We start from the raw sequence: 25,446 nt of genomic DNA on the forward strand, positions 1-25,446 counted from the left end.
AATGCTAAGCTAAGCTAAACACAGACAAAATTATACGATATTAAATATATCAATATATTATTATATTAAACTGTTGATATACTACAAACTGTCAGATCAGAACAAAGTGGCTCTGGACAAAATAATAATACGTAAATGATGATGATGATGATGTCACTCTGTCTCCTCAGGCTGCTCTCTGCTCTTTTATGAGACCTACGGGAGGAGCGGCGGCGGCGCCGACCAGGAGCTGTCGCCTCGTTACGCCCTGCTGGCCGACGACAGCATCGTCCAGGCCGTCCCCGAGCACCCCAGGAAGGAGCACGTCTTCTGTCTGAGCAACTCGTACGGAGACGTCTACCTCTTCCAGGTGAGAGGGCCTGAAGGTGCAGCATCAGTAGCATTTAAATCCCCCTCCCGCGACCCTTTTTGGTTATTTTAAAACCAGCAGCTCATTAGCAATGCACCTCTGGAGGGGCGGAGACTGGTTCACAGCAATTTGAAGGCAGAAAAACTCAGAAATGCAATTTTGCACTTCCTTTTCTGCTGATATGTGCTCTAACACAAGAAAAATGCCACAGGAACATGTGAAAAGCACGAAAAACACGATTTTCATGGGAGGGGGTCTTTAAAGGAGCGCTTCCATTCACCGGGTCTTGGCACCGTCCTTGAACGCACCACAGTGAAGTGTTTGCAGATGATTCCTGATCTCATGTCTCATGTTGGTCCTGTGACAGAGCTGCAGTGGTTTCTGGGACTTTTCCCTCCTCCCTCCTCTCTAAACCTGAACCCTCTCGGTTTTCTCTCGGTTGCCAGTCGTCACATTATTTGGCTGCGTTTTCCCCCCGTTTCATCCCCACAACAGTGTGAATGAATGGGTCGTAGTGTTGAGGAGGAGGAGGAGGAGGAGGATTGTGGGTATTTTTTTCCTCTCTCTCGGGTTCAGAAACCATCAGCGTCACCGCCACAAACACGCTCAACAGCCCGGGACGTATTTTAGGATTTTCTCTGCATCTGTTTTACTTGGTAGTGACGGTTCTGCTGTTGGCAACAGAACGAACCGCTGCCCTCGTTTCTGAACATGCAACTCTGCTGATGACTCCTTTCCTTACACTGGAGCTGCTTGTGCAAACTACATGAAAAAATGAAATAAGATTTAGAATTTAAAGGGATAGTTCAACATTTTGGCAAATTGGCCCATTACCATAATCCCTATAGTTTTAGCAGTAGGTTCGTTACCTTTAATTGTCGGTGCAAGCTATTTTTAGAAAGGCAGAACAGAGCCGTGAGCTGCTCAGAGCTACGCTACGGAGGCTCAAACTCATCAAATACACAATCCAATAACTCCACAACGCTCTGGTGGACAAGTTGTGACCTGCACATTCACCACGCTATGAGATAATAACACAACGTTACCAGACAGAGTTGTTTTAGAGGCAAATGCAGAGACTGCTTGATGAAAAACTGCCCTCGACGGGAACGTGCATCAGTGGTTTTGCATGAATTTCCCTCTAAAACAACTCTGTCTGGTAACGTTCTGTTATTATCTCATAGCGTGGTGAATGTGCAGGTCACAACTTGTCCACCAGAGCGTTGTGGAGTTGTTGGATTGTGTATTTGATGAGTTTGATGAGGGAAACCAAGAAATCCCATGAGCCTCCGTAGCGTAGCTCTGAGCAGCTCACGGCTCTGCTCCGCCGTTCTAAAAATAGCTTGCACCGACAATTAAAGGTAACGATATGGCAATGGGACAATTTGCCAAAATGTTGAACTATCCCTTTAAGGCATTGAGCCTGTAAGGCTGCAGTAAATTATCAACAAACACAAAGCAGCAGCAGCACTCCAGAAGGTCAGAGGTCACCGCGGGTCCTCGTTGGCAGCAGCAAATGGAAATCTCTTCGATCTTCTTCCTCGCGCTTTTTTTTTACGAGCTCAGAAAACACTTCTTTATTCCCAGAGTAACTCTCACTGCTCTTGGCTGTGGAGTGTGTGTGAGTGTGTGTGTGTGTACACTCACAGACGCACAAATCACACGGCAGCCGACCTCAGTCACGTTTCCATGGATCCCAGAGGAGGAGGAGGAGGGGTGAGTGGTGGTGCTGAGGTGTTGAGGAGCTTTTGTCAGGAGCTGAAAAGACGTGTGAAGATGGAGGGAGGAGGAGGGAGGAAGCTCCTAATGGGAGTCACGACACCCGGCTAATTACTGCAACAAATGCTCCCGTTTACGACGCTGACCCCGGCGGCGGTGGCGGCGGCGAGCTTCTTAATCCTCCCGACACATTTCACTCACTAAAACACCACAAACCCACCTGTTAGTGTGAGGAGATAAAAGCTGCTGTCTGACGGCGCAGCAGCTTCAGAGCGTCGGGGGACGAGCGAAGAACACTCAGAGTTTTTACGACTCCCCGGCGCTTCGCTCTGAAAGGAAACGCTGCCTTCATTAGGTTCTCGTTAAGGAAGAAAAGGGAAATTTACGACCGTGTTTTTATTGCTGCGACGAATCAACAAGTGATGAATAACGGCTCTGCAGAGATGTGTTTATGTTCACCGAGGAGCTTCAGTGATCTATGAATCAAGGAAATCACATTTTAAAAAGGGTTAAAGCGATCACTCAAATTAAATTACTGTCTCTGCTTTTGAGGATTCTCACTCTGTTCAGCTTTTTTGCCTCTTTTACCCCCTAGTTTGTTTGTTTTTATTCTGGCTACTGCAACTTAAACTTTGGATCATTCAGCAGCTGCAGAAACAGATATTCCATCAGGAGGTGGAGGAGACCAAAGATGGAGCTAAAAGAGAGGGAATGCTTCGTGTTGCTGTGTGGAGATGAGCTCCTGGTTCAATACACAGACTTCATAATGTCAGTTTTGTGTTCAGAGCCACTTCTGCTGCCTCCAAGTTCCCAAAAAACACAACTTTTGTGTCTATCAAGCTGTTAAATAAGGTCAGATAAGACCAGAGCTCAGGTGACTTGCGTTTGCTCGTTCTGTAGGTTAGTAATTTTCCTACTACAATTTTAGCACTTTTTATTTGGTGCTATTTATTCATTTTTCAATGCATCATGTTTTTTGCACGCTCTGGCACTTTGTATGATATGGATGCGCATATATTGTATATGATCGTGTGTAATTGTATGTTCTGTGTTACTTGTGGCTGCAGCATGGGGAGAACACATTTCTCACATTGTGGGACAATATAGTTAATCTTAATCTTAATCTTTTTTAAATGAAGCAGTGAACGCATCATTCTGAGTTTCAATCAGCGATCACACCGATATCAGAGTTTGTTTTTCACACTTTTATTGACTTTTGTTTTGATTTTTATTATTTATGACTTGACTTTGAAGTGTTTCCTCTCATATATGTTGATTTTTTTTTTATGCCTCAGACTATTTCACATGCAAATTAAGTCTAATCATTTGACTTTGGATTTGCTCGACGTGATCGATCAAAAACCAAATCTGGATCAACACCAGGCTTTTTTTTATCTCCTTCCTGTGTCTCAGCTTGGCTCTCTTGTGTCTCCTGCAGGCCACCAACCAGACGGACCTGGAGAACTGGGTGACGGCGATCCACTCGGCCAGCGCCTCGCTGCTGGCGAAGCGCCAGGGGAAGGAGGACACGCTGCGTCTGCTGCGCTGCCAGAGCCGCTCGCTGCTGCACAAGATCGACATGGACGGCAAGATGAAGAAGATGGCCGAGCTGCAGCTGTCCGTCATCAAGGAGCAGAAGAACAGGAAGGCGGTGGAGAGTCAGGTCAGAGGACGGTTTGACTTTGACTTCATGTGGTCTCCTGTTTTATCAGTGCTTTAGTGTTTTCATTGTTTCCTCAGGTCTTCTGACGTTATTTACTATAAATAACCAAGTGGTTAACCCCAAAAAACAAAATCCTAACTGGGTGAAAAGAGCAGATTAGTTGCAGCGGGTCACAGGTTTATCATGAGCTCGTCTGTTCTGAGGGTGAAAAGGGGAAAATGAAAATGTCTAAATCCCTTTTCAGTCCTGAACACATGTTGTTTTTCAGTGGGTTTACTACAATAATCAGTTATTTAGTCTCAAATTAAGACTCCAGACAAATGATGGAGATGAGGCCACTTGTTGCTGCTTCGGTTTCTTGTTTTTGGGACTCACTTGTCTTGAAATTAAAGTTATAGATCCAACTGGAACTCAAACAGTTTCTACTTCAGTATCTTTGCGGTTTGGAGCCGTTGAACCTCACAAAGAATGAATCAGTTCTCTGTGTTTGTATCACGACACACGATTGTTTCATCTGGTGCCTGGTGACATGAAATCACGCCGCTGCTTTTAAACTGGATGTTGAGATTCAGAAACAGCAAAGACCTGGTTTCATGCATCAGATGGAAACTTCTCTCTGCTCCTCCTGAGTCGTCCTCTGGCTCCTGAGCAGGATTTTCCACAGCAGAGTGGACCGTGGAGACCGTGAGCTCAGGTATAAACGTGTTAACAGGAAGACAAACCTACAGCAGCAGCAGCAGCAGCAGCAGCAGCTCTGATGGATGTAGCGGAGCTGCTCCCGTCCTGCTGGCGGCCGGAGGAGACGCTCCGTGAAACCGTAGACGTCATTACATAACAAACAGCCTTGAGGATGTTCTGGCTGCAGCAGCAGAGCGGAGAAACGTCCAGTTTAATATCTGCTCCAGATGTTCGGGGCTGTTACCGGCAGCATGAAACAACAACACACACGGCTTCCCGCTAACGACGGGGCCAGATGTTGCTGTAGAGAGTGACATCATGAGCAACACGACACAAGAAGCGTCCAATCGGCTGCAAGCATCCGAGGTGAGACGGGATCAGGATGCAGCATCTATCACGTTCCAGCGTTTGACCAGGAAACGTCTCTGATGATCCTTCACATCTGGATTTTTATTCCCAGCGTTTTTTATAAAGTTTGCATTGAGTTGCAAAAACATAACATCTGTGAACATGTTTGTTATTGAAAAGATAAGCCCCGCCCACTTCCTCTGCAGATATATGATACATAAAGAAACGTACACGCAGATAAAAAGAGCTTGACATAAACCAACAGAAGTGACGTGCTGCATGATGACAGTAAAGACTCTCAGTGTTCACTTTACTAGGCAGTTCCTCCAGGAAAACGTATCGGATAGAGTTTAGAATTTAGAGTTTATTTATTTAACACACATTTAAATTCAATGGTGCACGGATGGAACAAAGCCAGTTGGCTTGTACATAAGTTCCACCCCTATAACAAATTACAACAAGAAGAATTTCTTTGGCTAACAAATAAACATAGAAAAAAAAGGAGATAAAGTGCATACATAATTGACGTTATATGAGCAAAATGAACAAAAATGAGAAAAAAAATGGAGAGATAAGGAGCAAAATGATTCAGTAACAGAGACATTAGAAATAAGGTACAAAAAATTCATTAATTGAAATCATAAAAGACAAAGTAAGGATGTGGGATATGGAGAGAGCGAAAGAGAGAGGAGAGAGCGGGAAATTCAAGAGAAGTTGAGATGTATTTTTAATTGCTTTTTAAAATAATAATAATTCAACACAGTCTGCACATTTATGCGTGTGGGCTGCATTTCTTCAAAGATGCCACACTTTTCGTCGCATAAACCGCTGATTTCCGCGCAAAATAGGCAGGAGCTCAGTGCATGCAGGCATGAAGTCGATGAGCTGAAGTTCAAACTGAGCATCAGAATCAATATCCTTTATTTACACAGGTTAAAAAAACTCATTGAGATTTAAAACCTCTTTTCCAAGAGTGACCTGGCCAACACGGCAGCACAAAAGGTGATGGAAGTGACGTGTAGATCCACTGGGGCTCAGAAATGAAGAAGCTTTATCAGATCAGAAATGCAAAACGTCTTCAAGAGCCAAAACAAGAACAAGAACAAGAACAAGAATGGTTGCCTATGATGACCTGAATGACTGAAACTGACCTTCAGAAACACATTCACAGTAAAGCAAACAACCTCCTCAGTCTCCAGATCCAAGTCCAGTCGAGCTTTGACCTTCAGGAAGTGGAGATTCACATCCTGGTCTTTCTGCAGCAGCTGTGACCTGCAGACCAGATCCTCTGAGGAACGTCTCCAGAAGCTCGTTTAATCTATGACGAGAAGATTCAAGGTCCAAACAGGTTCTGGGAAGATGTGTTTGTGTTTGAGTGGAGACGCTGTGTGGGTCTTCAGTCGTGAGATGATATTTACGTGACGTCATGTGATTACTTGACATGATGAGCAGCGGTTTCTCGGCAGCTGGGGGCGATCAGCAGCAGCAGCAGCAGCAGCTCTTGACTCACTCACACTCTGGGAGATTAAAGCGATGACGGTGACGGACGGTGAAGAGGACCGAGGCTCCAGATCGGACGGATCATTTAGCAGCTGCTTCATCTCCGTCTCTCAACTGTGAAACTGATCCCAGCGCTGCCGTTTGAACTCCGGCTGTAGATTAGAGGCTAATCTCACTGCTCGACATTCAATTACACATTTTACTCTTTAGGGGGGAGGAGGAGAGAGGAGGAGGGAGGAGGGGGAGGGAGGAGGAGGGAGAGAGAAAGATGGTGAAGTATAAAATGTTTGATCCCTGAGCAGAGAGAAGTTTGTTTGTTTTTTTAATGAGGATGTTTAATTAATGTACGAGTTGAGTTTAGGTTGGAGAGGTTGAAGCAGCGTGGGAAAGACAGAGAGAAAGAGAGGATGGAGAGATGAAAGGGGAGGACAGGATGGAGGGAGGAGGAGGAATTCCTTTCACTGGTCGCCGTGGTGACGTAAGATTAGACTGATTGGTGATAATCACACTGAAGGACAAAATAACCACAAACAGAGACACAACAGGAAGAGTCTGACTGAGGAGAAACATGTGACCTACCACCACCTCTTCTCCTTCTCCTTCGTCTTCTTCTCCTCCGTCATCTTCTTTTCCTCCTTCTCCATCTTCTTTTGCCTCTCCTTCCTTTCCATTTACTCATATTTTTCTTTTCCTCCTCTGCCTCCCTCTCCTCCTCCTTCTTCCTTTGTTCCTCCTCCTTCTTCATCTTTATTTTCTTTTTCCCCAACCTCCCTATCCTATTCCTCTTTCTTCCTTCCTTCTTTTTCATTCTTTCCTCCTTTTTCCTCCTCCTCCTTACCTCACCTATTTCAGATTTCAACCATTCAACTGTTAAACTATAAATATGCAGGATTTCTACATTTTCCTCAAACTTTTTATTAACATGTTTTACTTTTACCCTTCAGATATGTTGTAGTTATTTTTAGTTATTCTCCCCTTTAACGGATTGTAACTACTTCTATATTATTCTACTTTTACACTTCAGATATTGTTTCATCTATATTAGTAATGGTTCAAAAATGTTTTCAAACTGTTTTACATAAATTTGAGTGCACTTTAACCTTTCAATTTCTTCATACTGATCTTCAACAATTCAAGTAATTTCCAACCATTTCATACTCTTCATATTTTTTCATCTGCAGGAAATGCATTCTCTAGTTTAAATTAGCTCTTTAATTAGTCTTTAAGTGTTTTGTTGTCACTTGAAATCAGTTCCTTCAGACGCTGAAATCAAACCAACAACGACTTTTCTGCTGCTCTGTTCTGACTGAAGAAACCAAACATCAAACGTTTTGCTGCTTCAAGCTGATTGTTTCTTCCCGTCGTGTGTCTCTTCAGATCAAGCAGTGGGAGCAGAACCTGGAGAAACTGAACCTGGATCTGTTCAGACTGCGGTGCTACCTGTCCAGTCTGCAGGGCAGCGAGCTCCCCAACCCCAAGAGCCTCCTCGCCGTCGCCAGCCGGCCCTCCAAGAGCATGCTGGGACGTCTGGGCGTCTTCTCCGTGTCCTCCTTCCACGCCCTGGTGAGAGAGAGGAGCTTCACAGCAGATTTTAACCCTCGCATGACCCTTCAATTTGTACCACTTCCATGACCCCTGGACAAAATTTAGATATCAGTTACTCCCAAAATATTTGTGACTAAACATGAAAATCACTTGTGACATGAGTTTCAAAATTTTTAACTCCTTCCTGGCCAGTTGTTTTTGCTGCAAAAACACAACATTTCTATGGGGCTCTATGGGCTTTATGGCTGGTGACAGTATTTTAGTGATAAAAAAGAGATATCCAAAATCCCCTCAGTGAAAACTTCTGACTATAATATGTCAACAAAATAAAACAAGAATTTTGAAAGGGGCTTCTTTCTCAGTTCTGGAAATTAGCATTAGCATATTTCATTAGATATTGCCTCATTTACATATTTAAACATAAAATTTGACAAAACTTGTAATACAAAAAATATTTGTTTTAATGTGAGTAATGAACTTGGGAAGTTTCATGGTGATATCTGTTAGTTAAAATTTATTTTTACATAAAAAAACCCATTGGGCTTTTTTGTCCAGCGAAGGGTCATTGGTGTTGTTAAAATTCATTACGGGTCCAAAAATTGGACTTTCATTCTGAAATTCGGGACATCCAGAGTTTACCCAAAGATACACCTCCTTGCCAAAAATCAGACCACAGTGACCTTTCATTTGACCGTGGGGAGTTGGGAAAGTGGACAAAAATGTCCAGGGGTAACAGGAGGGTAAAGCATGTGGCGTCCTCTCTGTCCTCAGGTCTGCAGCAGAGACGAGGCGACGCTGCGGCGCCGTTGTCGGTCTCTGTCGGGAGGAAGTGGCCGGCGACGGGGACAGCCGTCCTCCCTGAAGGCTCTGGACGGACTGAACCGACGCAGCAGGGACACGAGTCACCCGACCTCCCAGGTAATAGACCGCACCGCCGGCCAGGAGAGATTCATTTTCTTTTTTAATTTGGCGCTACTCAAGCTAGCCGTTGTGACCAACGCACTTCCGGTTACTTTCACAAAATAAAACACCCGTTGCCCTTTACATACAGAAAACCATGACGATAGAATTTGTGCTTTTACTTTGAAACAGGAAGCTAACCTACCCTCGATGTAGCTAGCTTGAACCAAAATAAACCGTCTTTGCTTGAACCCTCCGTTTTGACTGATCTCGTCCCGTTAGCGGCATTTGACCGCTCCAGATGCCTTACCGGAGAGTTTTGTCAGCTCTGAGACGAAGATCGGCCCGCCGGTTTCCGTTTAGAGATGCTGAAGAGTTTCTCTGATGACTTTAGGTGGAGGCAGGCTAACACTACCCATACACTTCCAGCGTTTGAGCTAAGCTAATTACGGGCGATACGGCTCTATCTCCCTTGTTACTGCACGCACAGTCGAAAGGATGGTGTCTATCTGCTGGTCATGGACTCAGGAATGAGGCAAGACACGAAAAAAAAAATGTTGGTGTATCCCTTTAACCCTCTCGTCTCCTGAAGTTCCGCCACTCTGATCCTCATGTTGCAGAAGTTGTTGTGATTTTACATCAGAAACTAGAAACCGGAGACTTTGTGTCTTTTCCCTCCAGCTGCTGGTTCTCTGGCTCTTGTTTCCCACATTCGACTCTTATCTGACTTTACGAGCCTCTGTGTTCGCCGCCCCTCCCTCGTTTGTAAAACCCCTCGGACCCCAGCGCTTCAGTCGTCCAGCTGAAGTTCCCATCATCCTCGGCTCCCGAAGGGCCCCCCCCCGCTCCCTCTTGATAAACAGCGAGCTGCTATTTTCAGCCTCGGAGAGTCTGGGAGTTTGGAGTCCAGCGGAGGATAAATCTGTCAGCTCCCTCTCGCTGCAGCTGCAGGTTTATGTTGGCTCGGGGGTTTTGACGTGTTGGACGCCGCGGCAGCAGCAGCGACACGTGTTCTGTGTTGACTCTGAGCCTCTGACAGTGTAAACAGTGTAAGTGCAGTTTTATAGAGCTGACGGTATAGAGCTGCAGCGTTTAGCCTGCTCCCTGCTCCCACTGAGCTGCTCCACCGTCGCCATCTTGGCAGCGCCTCTGACTCCGCCACTTAACCCGTGGCTTATTCCAAAAAAGATGGGCAAAGAGAAGGAGCTGCAGAATTTAAACCCTGTCACAAATCCATAGAGACCAAAACCGTTTCTGTTCCAGGCTGTAAACTTGTTTATTCTGCGGTAAAGTCAGACAGGGAGTCTGTGGAGACGGACTTCCTGTTGGAGACTCACTCTAGTGGCCATAGTTCAACATTCTGGCAAATTGGCCCATTGCCATAATCCATATAGTTTTAGCAGTAGGTTTGTTACCTTTAATTGTCGGTGCAAGCTGTTTTTAGAACGGCGGAGCAGAGCCGTGAGCTGCTCAGAGCTACGCTACGGAGGCTCATGGGATTTCTTGGTTTCCCTCATCAAACTCATCAAATACACAATCCAACAACTCCACAAAGCTCTGGTGGACAAGTTGTGACCTGCACATTCACCACGCTATGAGATAATAACACAACGTTACCACACAGAGTTGTTTTAGAGGTAAATGCAGAGACTGCTTGATGAAAAACTGCCCTCGACAGGAACGCACATCAGCGGTTTTGCATGAATTTCCCTCTAAAACAACTGTGTCTGGTAACGTTCTGTTATTATCTCATAGCGTGGTGAATGTGCAGGTCACAACTTGTCCACCAGAGCGTTTTGGAGTTGTTGGATTGTGTATTCATAACTTAAAGGTAACAAACCTACTCCTAAAACTATAGGGATTATGGCAATGGGCCAATTTGCCAACATGTTGAACTATCCCTTTATTATAGTGAGATCAAATCCCTGCGATGGATGTGTAAACCAAACCGGTTCCAGCTGCCACACCTCACCGAGTGATCTGACAGCTGGATCCAGTTCAGGAACTCGTTGGCTCTTGTTCTGGGATCAGATCTGATGATGATGCCGTCGGAGGTTTTCCCGTTATTCCCATTATTCCCGGCCCACGGAGTCGGTCTGATGTGTCTCATCATCTCTTGAGCGCCATGTGGAGTTGATTGTGTCGTGGCCTCAGCTCAGCAGGAGAGTTACCGGACATGGCCCTGCCCCCGCCCCCTCATCATCGCGGGTCGTTACTGTAAGAAGGTTCGATTCCTCCAGAAAAACAAACGGCAGAATGAGTTTTAGATAAATGGCAGTGGAGGAATCTTTACGTCCATGTTTTCTGTTGGACTCAGTGTGTGTGTTATAGTGTGTGTGTGTGTGTGTGTGTGTGTGTGTGTGTGTGTTGTAGTGTGTGTTGTAGTGTGGTCGGTGATGATGATGTGTTTACTGTCAGTCGGTGGTCCTCAGACTCCAGACTGACTGCAGCTCCTCCGCTCTGGTTTCTGCTTCCACTTCTCAAACCTGTAATTTCAGCACAGCTCTGCCTCGTACTTTTTTTTTTTTCTTTTCTTTTTTTTCCCATGACTCCTCGGGGCTAATTTTGGTTTTGATCCGGAACAGAGTTCAGAACCAGATTCTTTTTTTTCTCACTGGGTCGTTTTTAATTAAGTATAAATATAGACCGTTGGGGGGGTTATTTATAGTTTCGTCCTCCTGAGTCACGACTTCACCGACTCTGAATCTGTGTTTCAGGTTTTCAGGAGTCAAGTCGCCGCGTCGTCGTCTGCTCACCACCACACCACCGAGGTAAACACACAACACACAACACTCTGTGGTTTGATTTATTCTGCTCTGTGCCCCAGAGGGGTGGAGCTAACACATTCTGGTGTCTTTAGGAATCTGCATCTTTAACCACGACTAAAAATACAGAAGATACAAAACAACTCAATTAAAAAACAACAGCATAAAGGAAAGTTAACAACAGTGGTGAAGCAGCACTGGAGCTGAAATGATCAGTTGGTTGAATGATTTATTGATTGATTGAAGAGAGGACTGACAATTCTTCTGCATCTTCTTCCTCATCCTTTTTCCTCTCCTTCCTTTTCATTTACTCATCTTTTTTCTTTTACTCTTCATTCTTCTTCTTCTTCTCCTTTTTTCTTCTTCCTTTGTTCCTCCTTCTTCTTCATCTTCATCTCCATTTTCCTCATCTCGTCATTCTGTTCCTCCTCCAGCTTCTTGTTCTCCTCCTTCTTCTTTTCCTTCTTCCTCCTTCCATTAGCAAATGTTGCTATAACCTGGCTCAAGGCATCTTCTCTTGTCTCACAAGATTAATGTTCTTCAACACTTCCTTCTTCTTCCTTCTTCTTCCTCCTTCCAATGAAGAGGAAATAACATAAGATTATTATTAAACCCTATTTACAATTGATATTCCTATTCCTATTCCTATTCTTAAACACTTCCTTCTTTTTCTTTCTTCCCTCCTTCTTCTTCCTCCTCTTCCTCCTCGTTCCTCCTTCCAAAGAAAAGGAAATAACATAAGATTATTATTAAAACCTATTTACAATTGATAAAGCATCAATTTCACCTGTGCAGCAGTTTGATAGACACCACACAGCATCAAAGTTTAGAAACAGGAAGTGCTGCAGCTTCACCTGTCGGTCATGTGACCAGCCACCTGTCGCTTCCTGAGGAGGAGGAGGAGGAGGAGGAGGAGGAGGAGGAGGAGGAGGAGGAGGAGGAGGACAAAGAGGAGGAGAGACGTCTTTATTCAGTTTGTTCAGATGGACAGATGTTTCGCAGCAGCCTGCTGATCTGTGGACACAGGGAGAGAGGAGGAGGAGGAAGAGGAGGGGGAGGATTAAAAGTGTGTGAGGGCCTTTTCTTCTCCCAGAATTCCTTTGTCCTCGAGTGTTAATCCCTCTTCAGCGGCAGAAAATGACTCCCCCACCTCCTCTCTCTCTCTCTCTCTCCCCTCCACATGACCCCTCCCCCCACTGTCTCATGACCTCCTCCCTCTCCTCCTTCCTTCCTTCCTTCCTTCCTTCCTTCCTTCCTTCCTTCCTTCCTTCCTTCCTTGTCTTCCTCTCAACATGACGCCTCCTCATCCGTCTCCTTTCTGTCCTGCTGCTGCTTCGTCCGTGTTCATCTTTCATTTACATTTACTCTCTCTCTCTCTCTTCCCATTTCTTTTCCTTCCTCCTCCTCTTTGTCTCCCTCTTCCTCCTCCTCTCCTGTGATTTTTAACAAACAAGTTTCAGTCAATATTAACAAACCAGTTTTTAACTGATGAAGCAGAAACAGTGATAAAAACAAGCTCAGTCTTGTTGGTGCGTTCAGAAGCATGTGAGAAAATTTAGATTTCCAAGACTTCACTTTTATTTTGTTTCTACTTTTTACTTTAGAGTTTTTAGGTTTTAATACTTCATGATCAGAGAGTATAAAACTCTGTGTTTTAACATTTATTATTATTTATGACCTAATGAACTAAAAATAAAAACTAGTTTATAGATTTATGGCTCACGCTGCAGGTTCCCTCTGTTAACACCGAACTTGGAAAGACCAGTTTCTCTTACTGTTGCACCTACAACCTGGAATACACTGCAAAATCATCTGAAACTTACCTCACTTTTATCAATAGGACAATTTAAAACCATAACTACATCTTATTTTACCTCTAACTGCTCCTGCTTTTAACTACACTTATGTTTTAATTTATCACCTTTAACTTCCGGTATTCTGTTATGCTTTTGTATGTTTCAAACGTCTTGTCTTCTGTCCTTATATGTTTTGTGTTTCATCTCGGCTATATTGTAAATGAGGTTACTCCTCAATATATCTCCGAGTTTAAATAAAGATTTTCCATGTTTGTCTTGAAAAACAAACACTTCACCTTTAACTTTCAGGTGAATTCAGTGAAATAATAAAATATGAGAACGTGTGTGTGTGTGTGTTTCCTCCTGCAGAGACTGGAGTGTGTGTCCAAACAGAGGGAGGCAGCGCCCCCCGCAGGACGAGCTGCAGCTGTGCAGGTGAGTTCACTGACTTCATTGACTGATCAATTATTGATGGTTTGAAAAAGAAAACATGTATTTATCATAATGTGACAATAATTAGTCACTTAATTGATTTGTTGATTATAATATGATGTTTTACACTTGTGTATAATTTAGTTTTTAGTGTTTTCAAGTTGTTTCTTTTTACTTACTTACTTACTTTAGTTTGGTGATTTATTTTGTTGTTTTGAAAACTTGTTCCTGCTGTGTATTAACTTGTTTTATCATCGTTGATTCTTGAGGCAGATGTTGATCTAAATATTTTTATTAACAACAAACAACACATGGGATATTTTATTTTTACATAAACACCAGTTTGTTTGTTTTTACTCTCAGACTGAACGTCACATGTGAATCTGATAATTAAACAATAAACAGATGCTGATAAACTGATAAACTCTCGTCTGTTTCCAGGTGTGCGATGAGCTGCAGGTTCAAGTCCTCGGTGTTATCTCTCTGCACATCTGTCGACCAGACGCTGCGAAAGACTTCGGTGAGAAAACCTTCAAATAAACTCACGCACACACACGTCGTCTTTATCATCATCATCACTCGGGCTGGGACGATATGCTTTTCTCCCGATTCAATTCTTCTACGATTTTTTGGATGGCGATTCGATTTAAATTGCGATTCTACGATATTGCTGATTCTCTCGATTTTTAGTCTTTAGCATTTTGAACATTTATCTGCACACAAATACTGTAGGAGCCTATAAATTAACATACTCCATTATAAAGTGAACTTAGACCCTTTTCAAAACCTGTACTCCCTGTATGTAAAAAAGGCGAACAAATGCACATTGCACAATATTTTAAAAAATTCAAAAAATCCATCTTTTTTTTTTTATCGATTTTTGAAAAAAAACATCGATTTAAAAATCGTCAAAAAAGATATCGCGATATTTATGTGAATCAATTTTTTCTCCCACCCCTAATCATCACACACACTGACCTGTTTCCCTGTGGTGCTGCAGGTTTCGCGGTGACGGGTCACGTGGACGGCGCCGGGAGAAGTCACATCTACGTCAGCGAGGTCGACGCGTTGGGGCTGTCGGCCAGAGAAGGTCCGACACCTCAGACTCACGCTGACGTTTCTGTTTCCTTTTGAAAAAGACCTGGTTCTGGTTTTTAACCGGTTGTTTTCCTCTGTTTCCCATCAGGCCTCAGGGCCGGAGACGAGGTCCTGGCCGTGAACGGAGCCGCCGTGTCCGGACTGGACCTGGACCTGATGCAGAGTCTCTTCAGCCACCAGCGGCTGCAGCTGCTGCTGAGGAGAGACGAGTCGCCGCAGCCCGACGAGCCCATCGTTACCGCCGTCTGGCCTGAACCTGGTGCACCGGCAGAGCCCTGTCAGCCCCCGGCCCCCCCGCACCTCCACACCTGGACCACAGGTAGCAGACTCAAGCTTTTGGATGAGATTTCAAAACAAGAGAGTAAAATTATCATTACCATCTGGTTTTTACACAAGAGGCTTTTATTCTGAAGGCTCAGACTTCCACATATATAAGTGATGGTCACTGAAAATACGGTAACACTTTACTTGAATACGGGTTCATAAGATTGACATAACACAACACTGTCATAACCATGACATAACAGCTGTCATAAACATCATTGAATACTTGTGACAGCTGTCGTTAAGTGTCATTCGGTAAGTTATGACACTTTTGATGCAAAGTTGACATTGTTTGAGATGTTTTTGTTCTGACAACTTGACATAAAGACAATTTAAACTGTCATAGCAGACCTAATTGCCAAACTTTAAAAATTATGTCAAGTTCTCATAGCAAGGACATCTCAAACAATGTCAACTTTGCATCAAAAGTGACATAACTTACCGAATGACACTTAATGACAACTGTCATAAGTATTCATTGATGTTTATGACAGCTGTTATGTCAAGGTTATGACAGTTTTATGTCAATTTTATGAATACCCATTCAAGTCAAGTGTTACCGAAAATACTGACTATAGTACTGAATTTGATTTTATGTTGTTGATATTCTGTTTGTCCTTTTTTTTAATGATGCTGCTCCTCATGCCTTTTAAATTGCCCCTCTGAGACAAATAAAGTGTTTTGAATTGAATTGAATTGAATTCTACCTGTTCCATCCACCTGATCTTTGTGTACTTCATCCTGTTGATTTCACAGATTTTCCGTCTCCAGACGTAGTCCTGCCTCCTGCTGACGACGCCGAGACGACAGGACAGGTGAGAGCAGTCACATGACTCATGACAAAGTTGTTATATATGTAATATATACAGCTGTGGAAAAAATTAAGAGATGCAAATGTTTCTTTAAAAAAAAACTGGAACAGAACGAGTGCCGTCCACGCAGAGATGCTTTTTTAAATACCAACACAAACACAACTCTACTTAAATGAGACACTGATGGTTTTATAGGAAGATTATAAAAAACACTGCTGGGATTAAACATTGACATTATCCCACCAAAATCTATTCATAAACTCTTCCTATTGGTGTTATGTTGATTAGGAATGAATATAAACATGTTTTGTTTACATTATTCGAGGTCTGAAAAGACTTAATATTTTTTGTTATTTTGACCAGTTTTCATTTTCTGCCAAAAAATGCTTTAAATGACATTATCTTTATTTCAGTTTTGGGAGAAATGTTGCCAGTAGTTAATGAAATGAAACAAAAATGTTAATTTTACTCAATCACAAACCAGAGAAACTCATCATTTTGAAGTGGTCTCTTCTGCAGCTGTATATAATGATACATAATTAATTACACAGGTTCATATTTAAAGCTTCATACAGCAGGAAAAATGATCAGTTGGTCGTCAAATCTACTCTGGTGCCAAATGTGTTTCTGGTCTTACACCTGTGTGCTTCAAACATCTTTTCAAACTCTCATCACATATAAAATACATTTTATTTATAGTTCTTAGTTGGACCTTCAGTGATAAATGTCTGAGCTCTGACTCTCAGTCTCTAAATACTCCGACACCTAAACTTTGCGGTTCCTCCTAAAAAAAAAAAATCCTCTCCCACAATCCTCTTGTTCTTCCTGGAGCTCGGGCGCCGTCTGGGTCACGTGACCCTTAATCCGGGTTTACACCTTCAGGAGTGCCGAGACTCTGTTTGTGAAGTCTCAGTCGAGCGGATTAATGGCGTCCACCCAGACGAGCGGACGGAGCTGCTGCTGCTGCTGCTGCTGCTGCTGCTAGATGTTGTTCCAGAGCCGCCGCTCCTCAGCTGGAGACGACCTTTGACCCCCCCTAACCCACCCCAGCCCAGCCCACCCCCCCTTCACTGGAGCCATGGGGGCGCTGTGCTGGGTGCTGCCCCCGGAGGAGGACTGGGAGGCGCTGGAGGAGGAGGAGGAGGTGGAGGGAGGGGAGGTGTTCCCCGGCCTGGGCCTGGGCCTGGGGGAGCGTCTGGCGGGGCTGCTGGACGAGGCGGCGTGCTGCCTGGGCTGCCAGCCACCGCCCGACGGCCTCGTGCTGCTGGTAAAGAGACACAGAGAGAGAGGGAGAGGGTGGAGGCTTCATGTTGTATTAAATTTAACATCTAGACTCTCAGACAGTGCAGCAGCTTCAGGTGAACGAGCAGCGGCTCTGGATTTATCAGCGTCAGCGGTTTATTAAAGCGCGGTGGCGGCAACGATTATGATGATGAACGAGGCGGCGGCAGAGAGACGACCGTCCTCCATCAGGGTCGAACCAGCAGAGAGAGAGAAGGCTGAGCTCAGACTGCAAAAACTCTTTAAAAATCTTTACAAGAATATTTGTCTTATTTCTTGTCGAAATGTCTCATTCCTATTTAAAACTAATCTTTTTCCACTTAAAATAAGACACATCACCTAAAATCATGATGATGAACTTGTTTTAGGTGATTTTCACTTGTTTCAAACTAATTTTCACTTGAAATAAGTAGAAAAATCTGCCAGTGAAAGCAAGTTTTTGTGCTTGTTATAAGGGGAAAAAAAACTTGAACCACTATCAGATTTTTCTACTCATTTCAAGTAAAAAAAAAAGTGTCTAAAAATAAGCTACTTTTATGTGATGAGTCTTATTTTAAGTATAATGAGATTTGTTTTGACTAGAAATGACATATTCTTGGTAAGATATTTGAGATTTTGCAGTGCAGACCTGTGACGTCGTTCCTCCTCTTTCCTGATGTTTGTGGTTTTCTGTTCGATCCAAACCTGAGGAAAAGCTTCATAAAGATGGAGATCATGGAGAGATTTCAGTTTGTCAATAGAAACCCAATCAGCTATGACAAATGAAGTCATTTTAAAGCAAGAAAATCTCATATTTCAGCTTCTCAAATGTGAATATTTGCTGGTTTTTCTCTGGCGTCTGTGACTAAAGGGAAAATCTTTCAGTTTTTCTTTTGTGGTTGATGCATCAGCTCAAGTTGTGATGGCATTTTTCTCTATTTTCTGACAATTTATAAACCAAATAATCAAAGATTTCAGCCTGTAGATGTTGCATTTGAGGTGCAACAACACATTATCAGACCAGATCTGATCATTTTGAATTAAAATATAGTGCTGTTGTACTTTCTAAACGACACTATACACAATGAAACTAACAAACCTCAGAAGAAATGGAGTTTATAGCTTCCTATAAGATAATTGGTTAATCTGTTGACATGGTTACGGTTTTGTTGTTGATCAAACTGGACATGTGGTCTGTGAGGGAGCAGCAGCAGTGTGTCCGTCCCCTCAGCTGTGTTTAACCTCCTGCTTCGTGTTAATCTCCCTCTGATCCCCGATGTCGCTCTCAGCCAACTTTCACCAAGATCCAACGAAACGCAGCCAGAGCTTGGCTCGACGGCTGCTGGTTGATCTTTAAACCACCAACAGTGATTAAGATGTCGTCACCTTTGACCCCGATGACTTGATTTAGTATTTCCATCCGTCTATTTTAAACCAACAAGATAAAAAAAAGTCTGAAGCTCTGATGTCCAGAGAACTGAAGTGAACTGTTGGAGGAACAGCGCTGACTAATGTTTAAGTTTGTCCTGTCAGCTGCACCTTGCCATTAATGCTAACATCGACATTTTCCTTATTTTTATCACATTGTCCTGTCAGCTGCATCTTGCCATTAATGCTAACATCGACATTTTCCTTATTTTTATCACATTAATATTTCCAGTTTCACATGTTCACTGTTTTTATTGTCACTGTTTTTATTCTGCATCGACGTAAAAAATCATAATTTCCTCCTTAACTGAGCTAAATTAGCACGTAGCATTTGAGCACATTAGCGCTGTAAACATTAATGAAGTTTGGTTTTTCTTTGCCTCCCTCCTCAGAACATGGACCGGGTCTACTCTCTGTACCAGACTTTCCCAGAAGGCCAAGATGCAGATGCCGCCGACATTCCCAAGAACCCGTACTGCAGAGAGGTCGGCCCGCCGCCTGCAAGCCCCGCCCACCTGAGCGTGTGTCAGCGTCTGCGTAAAGTCATCCAGGAGCTGGTCGACACCGAGAAGTCCTACGTCAAGGTCAGTACTGCTGCAGTAACACTACAGGAATACTACGGTAATACTACTAAAAATAACAGTGCTGCTATTGTTAGTGAAATCACCGATGCTATTTTCAGAGTAAAACTTTTTTTATATTTTACTTCTGAATTTATTTGCCAATAAATAAAGGTAGGATTTATAAACCGTAAATGAATGAATGAAGGAATGACACTAAAATACAATTTACAATGACTAATATGTTAACTCTTTCGCGACCATTGACGAGTAAACTCGTCACAGCCTGCCGAACGTTCACGACCATTGACGAGTAAACTCGTCACAGCCTGCCGAACGTTCACGACCATTGACGAGTAAACTCGTCAAAACCGTTTTTTTACAGATTACGATAATAGACACTCTGAGGTACCCTGTGTGTGAATATGGTAGTCCTCTGATATGTAAAACTGTTTTAAACTAAAATCAAAACATAATGTTTTGTATAAACTGTGTGATCTTGGTTTTGTTTGAGTAATCGTTCTCCTTGAATGCTGCTCTGGGGACAGCGTGCAGCGCTGTGCGGCTGTCGGCTACAGTGTTGCGACTTTCTCGCTGAATCTGGCGACTTTCCAAACCCTCTTTTGACAAAAGCGACCGACGACAAATGTGGCGACTTTTACCGGTGCTGTTACGAACGTTTCTGGTTTGGAGACTCGGATCTGAAAGCCCGTTATCACGGCTGTTTTCACGGTGCAGCGGAGCGGGCGCTGAACAGCGGGGGCTGAGCAGCTGTGACCGGCCGCCCCCGCCCCAGAGCACTCATCGCCGGCCAGTCACACAGCAGTGTCCCGGAGCTGCTGCGCTGGGCCAGAGACCCACACCGCTGCACCGCTGCTCTCCAGGCTGCCACACCCCCCAGTTTTGGCCTACAAATATATTTATTTAGCCGTAGAAATGATTTGGGAGACGCCACACTGCAGAGTACCGGTAAAATGAGCAGATTGCCACTTGACACAAAAGTGCGTTTTTCTCTGAAACTAGAGCGGGAGCTCCGTTTTTGGAGAAACCCAGCTCTCTTCTTCTACTTCGTCCTCACGAACGAAACGGTGGAAAAACTCGCCGTTTTTTCGAGGAGCACGTTGTAAAGTCACTCTTCAACCAAGTGAAGACCGTTTGTTTCTAGGTGATGTACAGAGTTCGGTTCGACGTGAGAAAAATGTAAACAAATAGCCAAAAACACGTGGTCCTGAGCGGATGCGCTGAGGAATTAGTGTGGTCGCGAAAGAGTTAATACCTCATTAACTAAATGCATCAGTGAGAGTTTGGATGATTTGTAAATAAAGTTACATTTTAATGCATACGTTGTGACTTGAATATAAAAATACATTGAAAAAATGTAAAATTTAACTTTTCGCAACCTTTGCATCTCTAAAGAAAATGGGGCATCATGTGAAATTCTTGGCAACATGCTTTCTTACTTACACTGTTTTTTATTATTTCCCATTTCTGTTATCACTGTTGTGTACTTTTTTTATACATTATTCATAGTTAGGGCCCGAGCGGCGACTGCTGTCGCCCAGCGAAAGCCCTATTGTTTCTGCTATGTTTATTATTATTCTTTCATTCTTTCATTCTTTTTCTCTCAAAAGGATCGCATTTTTGGAGGCTTCAACATGCCCCAAAACGCGTAAATTTTGGCATGCACATCAGGACTGGCGAAAAATTTGATATTTTAAAGTCGTTGGAAATGGGCGTGGCCAAATGGCTAAATAGCGCCCCCTAGAAAATTTCAAAACATCAGCCCCGCCTTTGTGTGTCACCTAGACGCATGAAATTTGGTGGGCTTATAGAACATGGCAAGACGCACAAAAAAGCCTCTTATGTCATGGTGAAATCACAACAGGAAGTCGGCCATTTTGATTTGAATTTTTGACCTGTTTGATCTATCTCCTCCTAGGGATTTTGTCCGATTGACTTCAAATTGGCTAGAGACCACCGAGATGCCACTCTGATCAAAAGTTGTGCTCCGCAGGTCTCTAGGTCAAAGGGCGTGGCTTCTGGGGCCTTGAGGATTTTGGCGACTTTTCGTTTGCTCGCCATTTCACCTTCGAACAGCTCTCACACCCACATACTTTATCTGATCAGCTTCAAACTTGCTGGACATGATGACGGCTCCGCCCTGAACGTCCCCATATATTAATTTCCTACGTCACTCATAGCGCCCCCCGGTGGTAACAGGAAGTGGCCAGGTTTTACCTTAACGTGTGCTGATGGCACATAGTTGACCCCATCAACTTCATTCCACTTCTAAAACATGCAGACTAAGGTGGTGAAGCTACATCATGAACGCTGTGAAGCTACGAGTAATGGCGTCCGTGTGGGGGCGTGGCTACGATTCCTCGCCATGAACATACGTTTGGCTTTTTGATGGCTTTAATGAACTCGTATCAACATGAAAATTGGTACACAGGTCCAGGGTCACGACCTCAACGTCTCCATATGCTCATAGGCGATCCCACTCATTCGCCCCCTAGTGGAAACAGGAAGTGGCATATTTTACATCAACATTGTCCGATATCCACGAAACTTCACATGTGTGATGAGGGGCTGACCCTGAACACACCTGCACGCATCCCATTACTGCCCCCTAGTGGACGAACCATTAACTGCTCATAACTCCCTCATGCTTTGTCCGATTCACTCCAAACTTCACATGAGTGATGAGGGGCCGACCCTGAACGCACCCGCCCACAACTGCTTAGCGCCACCTGGTGGATGAACAAAACATTGCAGCCCAGGCATGCCTCAGGCCCCGCGGTCGCATGGGTGAGCGAGGGCCCGTCATCGCCGCTTGCGGCTTTAATTTCTATTATTATTTGATATAACTTGTCTCTTTTCTTTACTTTGAGTTTATACATTTAATTTCCCTCCTGTGATGAGTGATGTGATGTGATGTCGTCCTCTCTGTCAGGACCTGGTCTGTCTGTTCGACATCTACCTGACTCCCCTGCAGACGGAGACGTTCCTCAGTAAAGAGGAGGTGCAGTACAGATTATAAACCTTTTTGAATAAATTGCCACATTATCTTGTCAGGTTGTTTTTGACAGCAGCGTCTTTCTCTCTCTCTCTCTCTGTCCGTCAGATGGAGGCGCTGTTCGGCAGTCTGCCTGAGATGTTGGACTTCCAGAGGGTTTTTCTTCAGACTCTGGAGGAGAGAATCGCTTCATGTCCGAACTTCAGCAGCCTGGAAACGCCGGAGCAGTTCAAGGTAACGACTCAGAATCACTGCTGCTGCCTTCTAGTTGTTGTTTGTTATTTCATTGATCAGTTCTTGTAGGTTTTTTATTTTGGAAAACGCTCCAACGTCCCTTATTTATCCAATCCATTTATTTGTATAGCACATTTTAAAAACAAAAAGTTGCCAAAGTGCTGCACAACAGATACAAAACAGTAGAATAAAGAAAGTTAAAGTTAAAATAAGCATATAAAAGTAATATGAAAACATAAGATCAGATAAAACACAGAGAAATATAAAAATACAATAAAAGACAAACGGAGACCACACAACTCTCATGCTGTATTAAAAGCCAAGGAGTAAAAATGAGTTTTTATTATTATTCATAAATAGATAACATGTACTTCGCCTGTCAAGATAAATTGTATTTTTATTCCCTATTTACACACTTCCTGTCTTTTTCCTCTTCCTTTCAGAAACTCCTCTACTCGTTGGGAGCCTCTTTTCTTTACTACGCCGACCACTTCAAGCTCTACAGCGGCTTCTGTGCCAACCACATCAAAGTCCAGAAGGTTCTGGAGAGAGGTGAGGCTCCGCTCTGATATGATGGTCGTATAAAGAGAATAAAAGTCCAGTGCAGGTTTTCCTCCTGACCTCCGACCTGTTGTTGTTGCAGCAAAAACAGACGGAGCCTTCAAACAGTTCCTGGAGGCGAGGAATCCGACCAATCAGCACTCGTCTTCTCTGGAGTCGTACCTGATCAAACCTGTGCAGAGGGTCCTGAAGTATCCGCTGCTGCTCCGAGAGCTGGTGTCACTGACCGACCCCGAGAGCCCCGAGCACGCACACCTGACAGGTACAACACAAACAGTGTACACACACACACACACACACCTGTCAACCCCTCATCAGTGTGTGGACAGTGTGTCATAGTCGTACTCAACGCCATCACTTCTCTCGTCCACTCAGATGCTCTGCGAGCGATGGAGAAGGTGGCGAGTCACATCAACGAGATGCAGAAGATCTACGAAGATTACGGCTGCGTGTTCGACCAGTTGGCTGCAGAGCAGAGCGACAAACAGGTAACGACAGCGACACACACACAGACAGACCTCTAAATCTGTTAATGAATAAGTATCAGCAAAGCTACAAATAGCAACTATTTATGTTCTGTCCTGTGTTAATGGGTATAACAGTATTTTAAAAAAAACTCTTTAAACCATTTAACCAACCTAAAAATAGCAGTTTTGTCATATAATATAAAGGTAGATGTTTGTATTAAAGCTCCATACAGTATAAAGGTAGATGTTTGTGTTAAAGCTCCATACAGTATAAAGGTAGATGTCCATGTGTAGTGTGATTATAAAGCAGCTCTAGGTTCTATATTAATACTGTGAAAGTATCAAAGCCTCAGTCCACAGAGAAATGCACACAGCCTGTATTCAGAAACTGAGCCTTAAAACCAGCCGTCAGGACTTCCTGTCACTTTGTGATGTCACAACTAAGCAGTTACCCTCTCCTTGACCCCTCCATCCAACACTTGCAGGATTTGGTTTCTATGAGTGTTTTATTCTGAAATCTGCTCTATTTTTATTGGATCACTCAGAAAACCGTCAGCCAATCAGAAGAGAGGCTCAGAGCCTCCTCTGCTGTGATTAAAGTTAATTCCCTGGGGAAATGCTAAATCAATAAGTGACCTCTGTGACCCTCAGGTGACGGACATCTCCATGGGGGAGTTTCTGGCCCATTCGTCGGTGGTGTGGTTGAACCCTCTGCCCTGTCTGGGACGCCTGAGGAAAGAACCAGAGCTCACACTGTTTGGTGAGTGAACAAACACTTTGACAGTGTTTTTTTGTCTTTAAGTGTGAATGTTGTGAAGTCGGGTTGATTCAACATTAATTAACACCGTGTTTGATCCTGTTGTGTCGTCAGTGTTCAAACGTGCCGTCATCCTGGTTTATCGCGAGAACAGCAAACTGAAGAAGAGGATGGTGAGTCTCAGAAATTAAACCTTTCACTCATTTAATTCATTTAAATGACGACAGAATAAATAGATTTGACTTTCTGTGTTTGAACAGACGGGCTACCGCTCTAGCGATCTGGACCCCTTCAGGTTCCGCTGGTTAATCCCAGTTTCGGCGGTTCAGGTCAGACCGTCCAGCATCACAGGTCAGTGATCGGTCATCTATCGGTGTGTCACTTTAAGTCCAGCAGGTGGCGCTGTGCTGCAGCTGCACCCTGACACACCGTGTGACAATATGTGTGTATGTGTATGTGTGTGTTTTCAGGCTCGGAGAACCCGTGTGTGTGGGAGCTGGTTCACAGCAGGTCGGAGGTGGAGGGACGACCCGAGACGGTGTTTCAGCTCTGCAGCAGGTGAGAAGATGCACAACAACGAGTCACGTCCAATCAGAGCGAGAGTTAGTTCAGGTGTTAAAGGACACGAGAGATAAAACCAGCAGAGATCAGGTCAGGTCAAACTGTGAGGACCGGTCCCCATTAGACACAACAACAGGAATAAAGCTGTCAGTTTTACAGTATTGTGAGGACCGGTCCTCGTTAGACTGTAATTACAGGGACAAAGTGTGTGAGTTTTTTTTATTATTGCAGGGACCAGTCCTCGTTAGACATCAATTACAGGGACAAAGTGTGTGAGTTTTTAAGCATTGCGGGGACCAGTCCTCATTTGACTCATTTTCGGGGGTTAAAGCCAGAATAAAATTCAGGTTAGGATTAAATTAACCTTTTAAAGATTAATTAATAAACAATACATTGAGGCTCTTTGGTCTTTTCTTGAGGAAAAATTAAAAACTCTTTCTTTGTAACTTTGTTATGTTGTTTGCCATCTCAGATACTGGACAGAAGTAGACATTTGAAAGTATTACCTGCAGATCTGAGGAAACTATGTCTTTGTTTTAATTTTTTTTTCCCGACCATTTAATGTTTTTAACGGTAGTTACTGTGGAGAGAGATCATGACCTTCAGTAAATTGTCTCTCTGGTCTAGAGTCGACTTCCTGCCCAGGGCTCAGTACATCCACATAGTACGAGCC

At 43.7% G+C, this 25,446-nt stretch overlaps 1 protein-coding gene across 1 annotated transcript in view; it reads left to right on the top strand.

Annotated features, from left to right (window-relative positions):
* Nucleotides 1-25,446, top strand: part of LOC311007115 (rho guanine nucleotide exchange factor TIAM2-like) — a 56,922-nt gene that overhangs the window by 30,525 nt on the left and 951 nt on the right. Inside the window, exons 6-26 of the mRNA XM_084000203.1 lie at nucleotides 171-349; nucleotides 3,507-3,731; nucleotides 7,635-7,820; nucleotides 8,574-8,720; nucleotides 9,384-9,653; nucleotides 11,420-11,473; nucleotides 13,633-13,698; nucleotides 14,137-14,215; nucleotides 14,696-14,785; nucleotides 14,882-15,112; nucleotides 15,874-15,932; nucleotides 19,010-19,201; nucleotides 22,131-22,199; nucleotides 22,302-22,427; nucleotides 22,871-22,979; nucleotides 23,071-23,250; nucleotides 23,364-23,476; nucleotides 24,107-24,215; nucleotides 24,327-24,385; nucleotides 24,473-24,563; nucleotides 24,683-24,770. Of these exons, the coding sequence (XP_083856329.1) occupies nucleotides 171-349; nucleotides 3,507-3,731; nucleotides 7,635-7,820; nucleotides 8,574-8,720; nucleotides 9,384-9,653; nucleotides 11,420-11,473; nucleotides 13,633-13,698; nucleotides 14,137-14,215; nucleotides 14,696-14,785; nucleotides 14,882-15,112; nucleotides 15,874-15,932; nucleotides 19,010-19,201; nucleotides 22,131-22,199; nucleotides 22,302-22,427; nucleotides 22,871-22,979; nucleotides 23,071-23,250; nucleotides 23,364-23,476; nucleotides 24,107-24,215; nucleotides 24,327-24,385; nucleotides 24,473-24,563; nucleotides 24,683-24,770 (2,722 nt within the window). The remainder of the gene's footprint in view (nucleotides 1-170; nucleotides 350-3,506; nucleotides 3,732-7,634; nucleotides 7,821-8,573; nucleotides 8,721-9,383; nucleotides 9,654-11,419; nucleotides 11,474-13,632; nucleotides 13,699-14,136; nucleotides 14,216-14,695; nucleotides 14,786-14,881; nucleotides 15,113-15,873; nucleotides 15,933-19,009; nucleotides 19,202-22,130; nucleotides 22,200-22,301; nucleotides 22,428-22,870; nucleotides 22,980-23,070; nucleotides 23,251-23,363; nucleotides 23,477-24,106; nucleotides 24,216-24,326; nucleotides 24,386-24,472; nucleotides 24,564-24,682; nucleotides 24,771-25,446) is intronic.

Source organism: Trachurus trachurus (assembly GCF_905171665.1).
Source record: "Trachurus trachurus genome assembly, chromosome: 24".
Taxonomy (NCBI): Eukaryota; Metazoa; Chordata; class Actinopteri; order Carangiformes; family Carangidae; genus Trachurus; species Trachurus trachurus.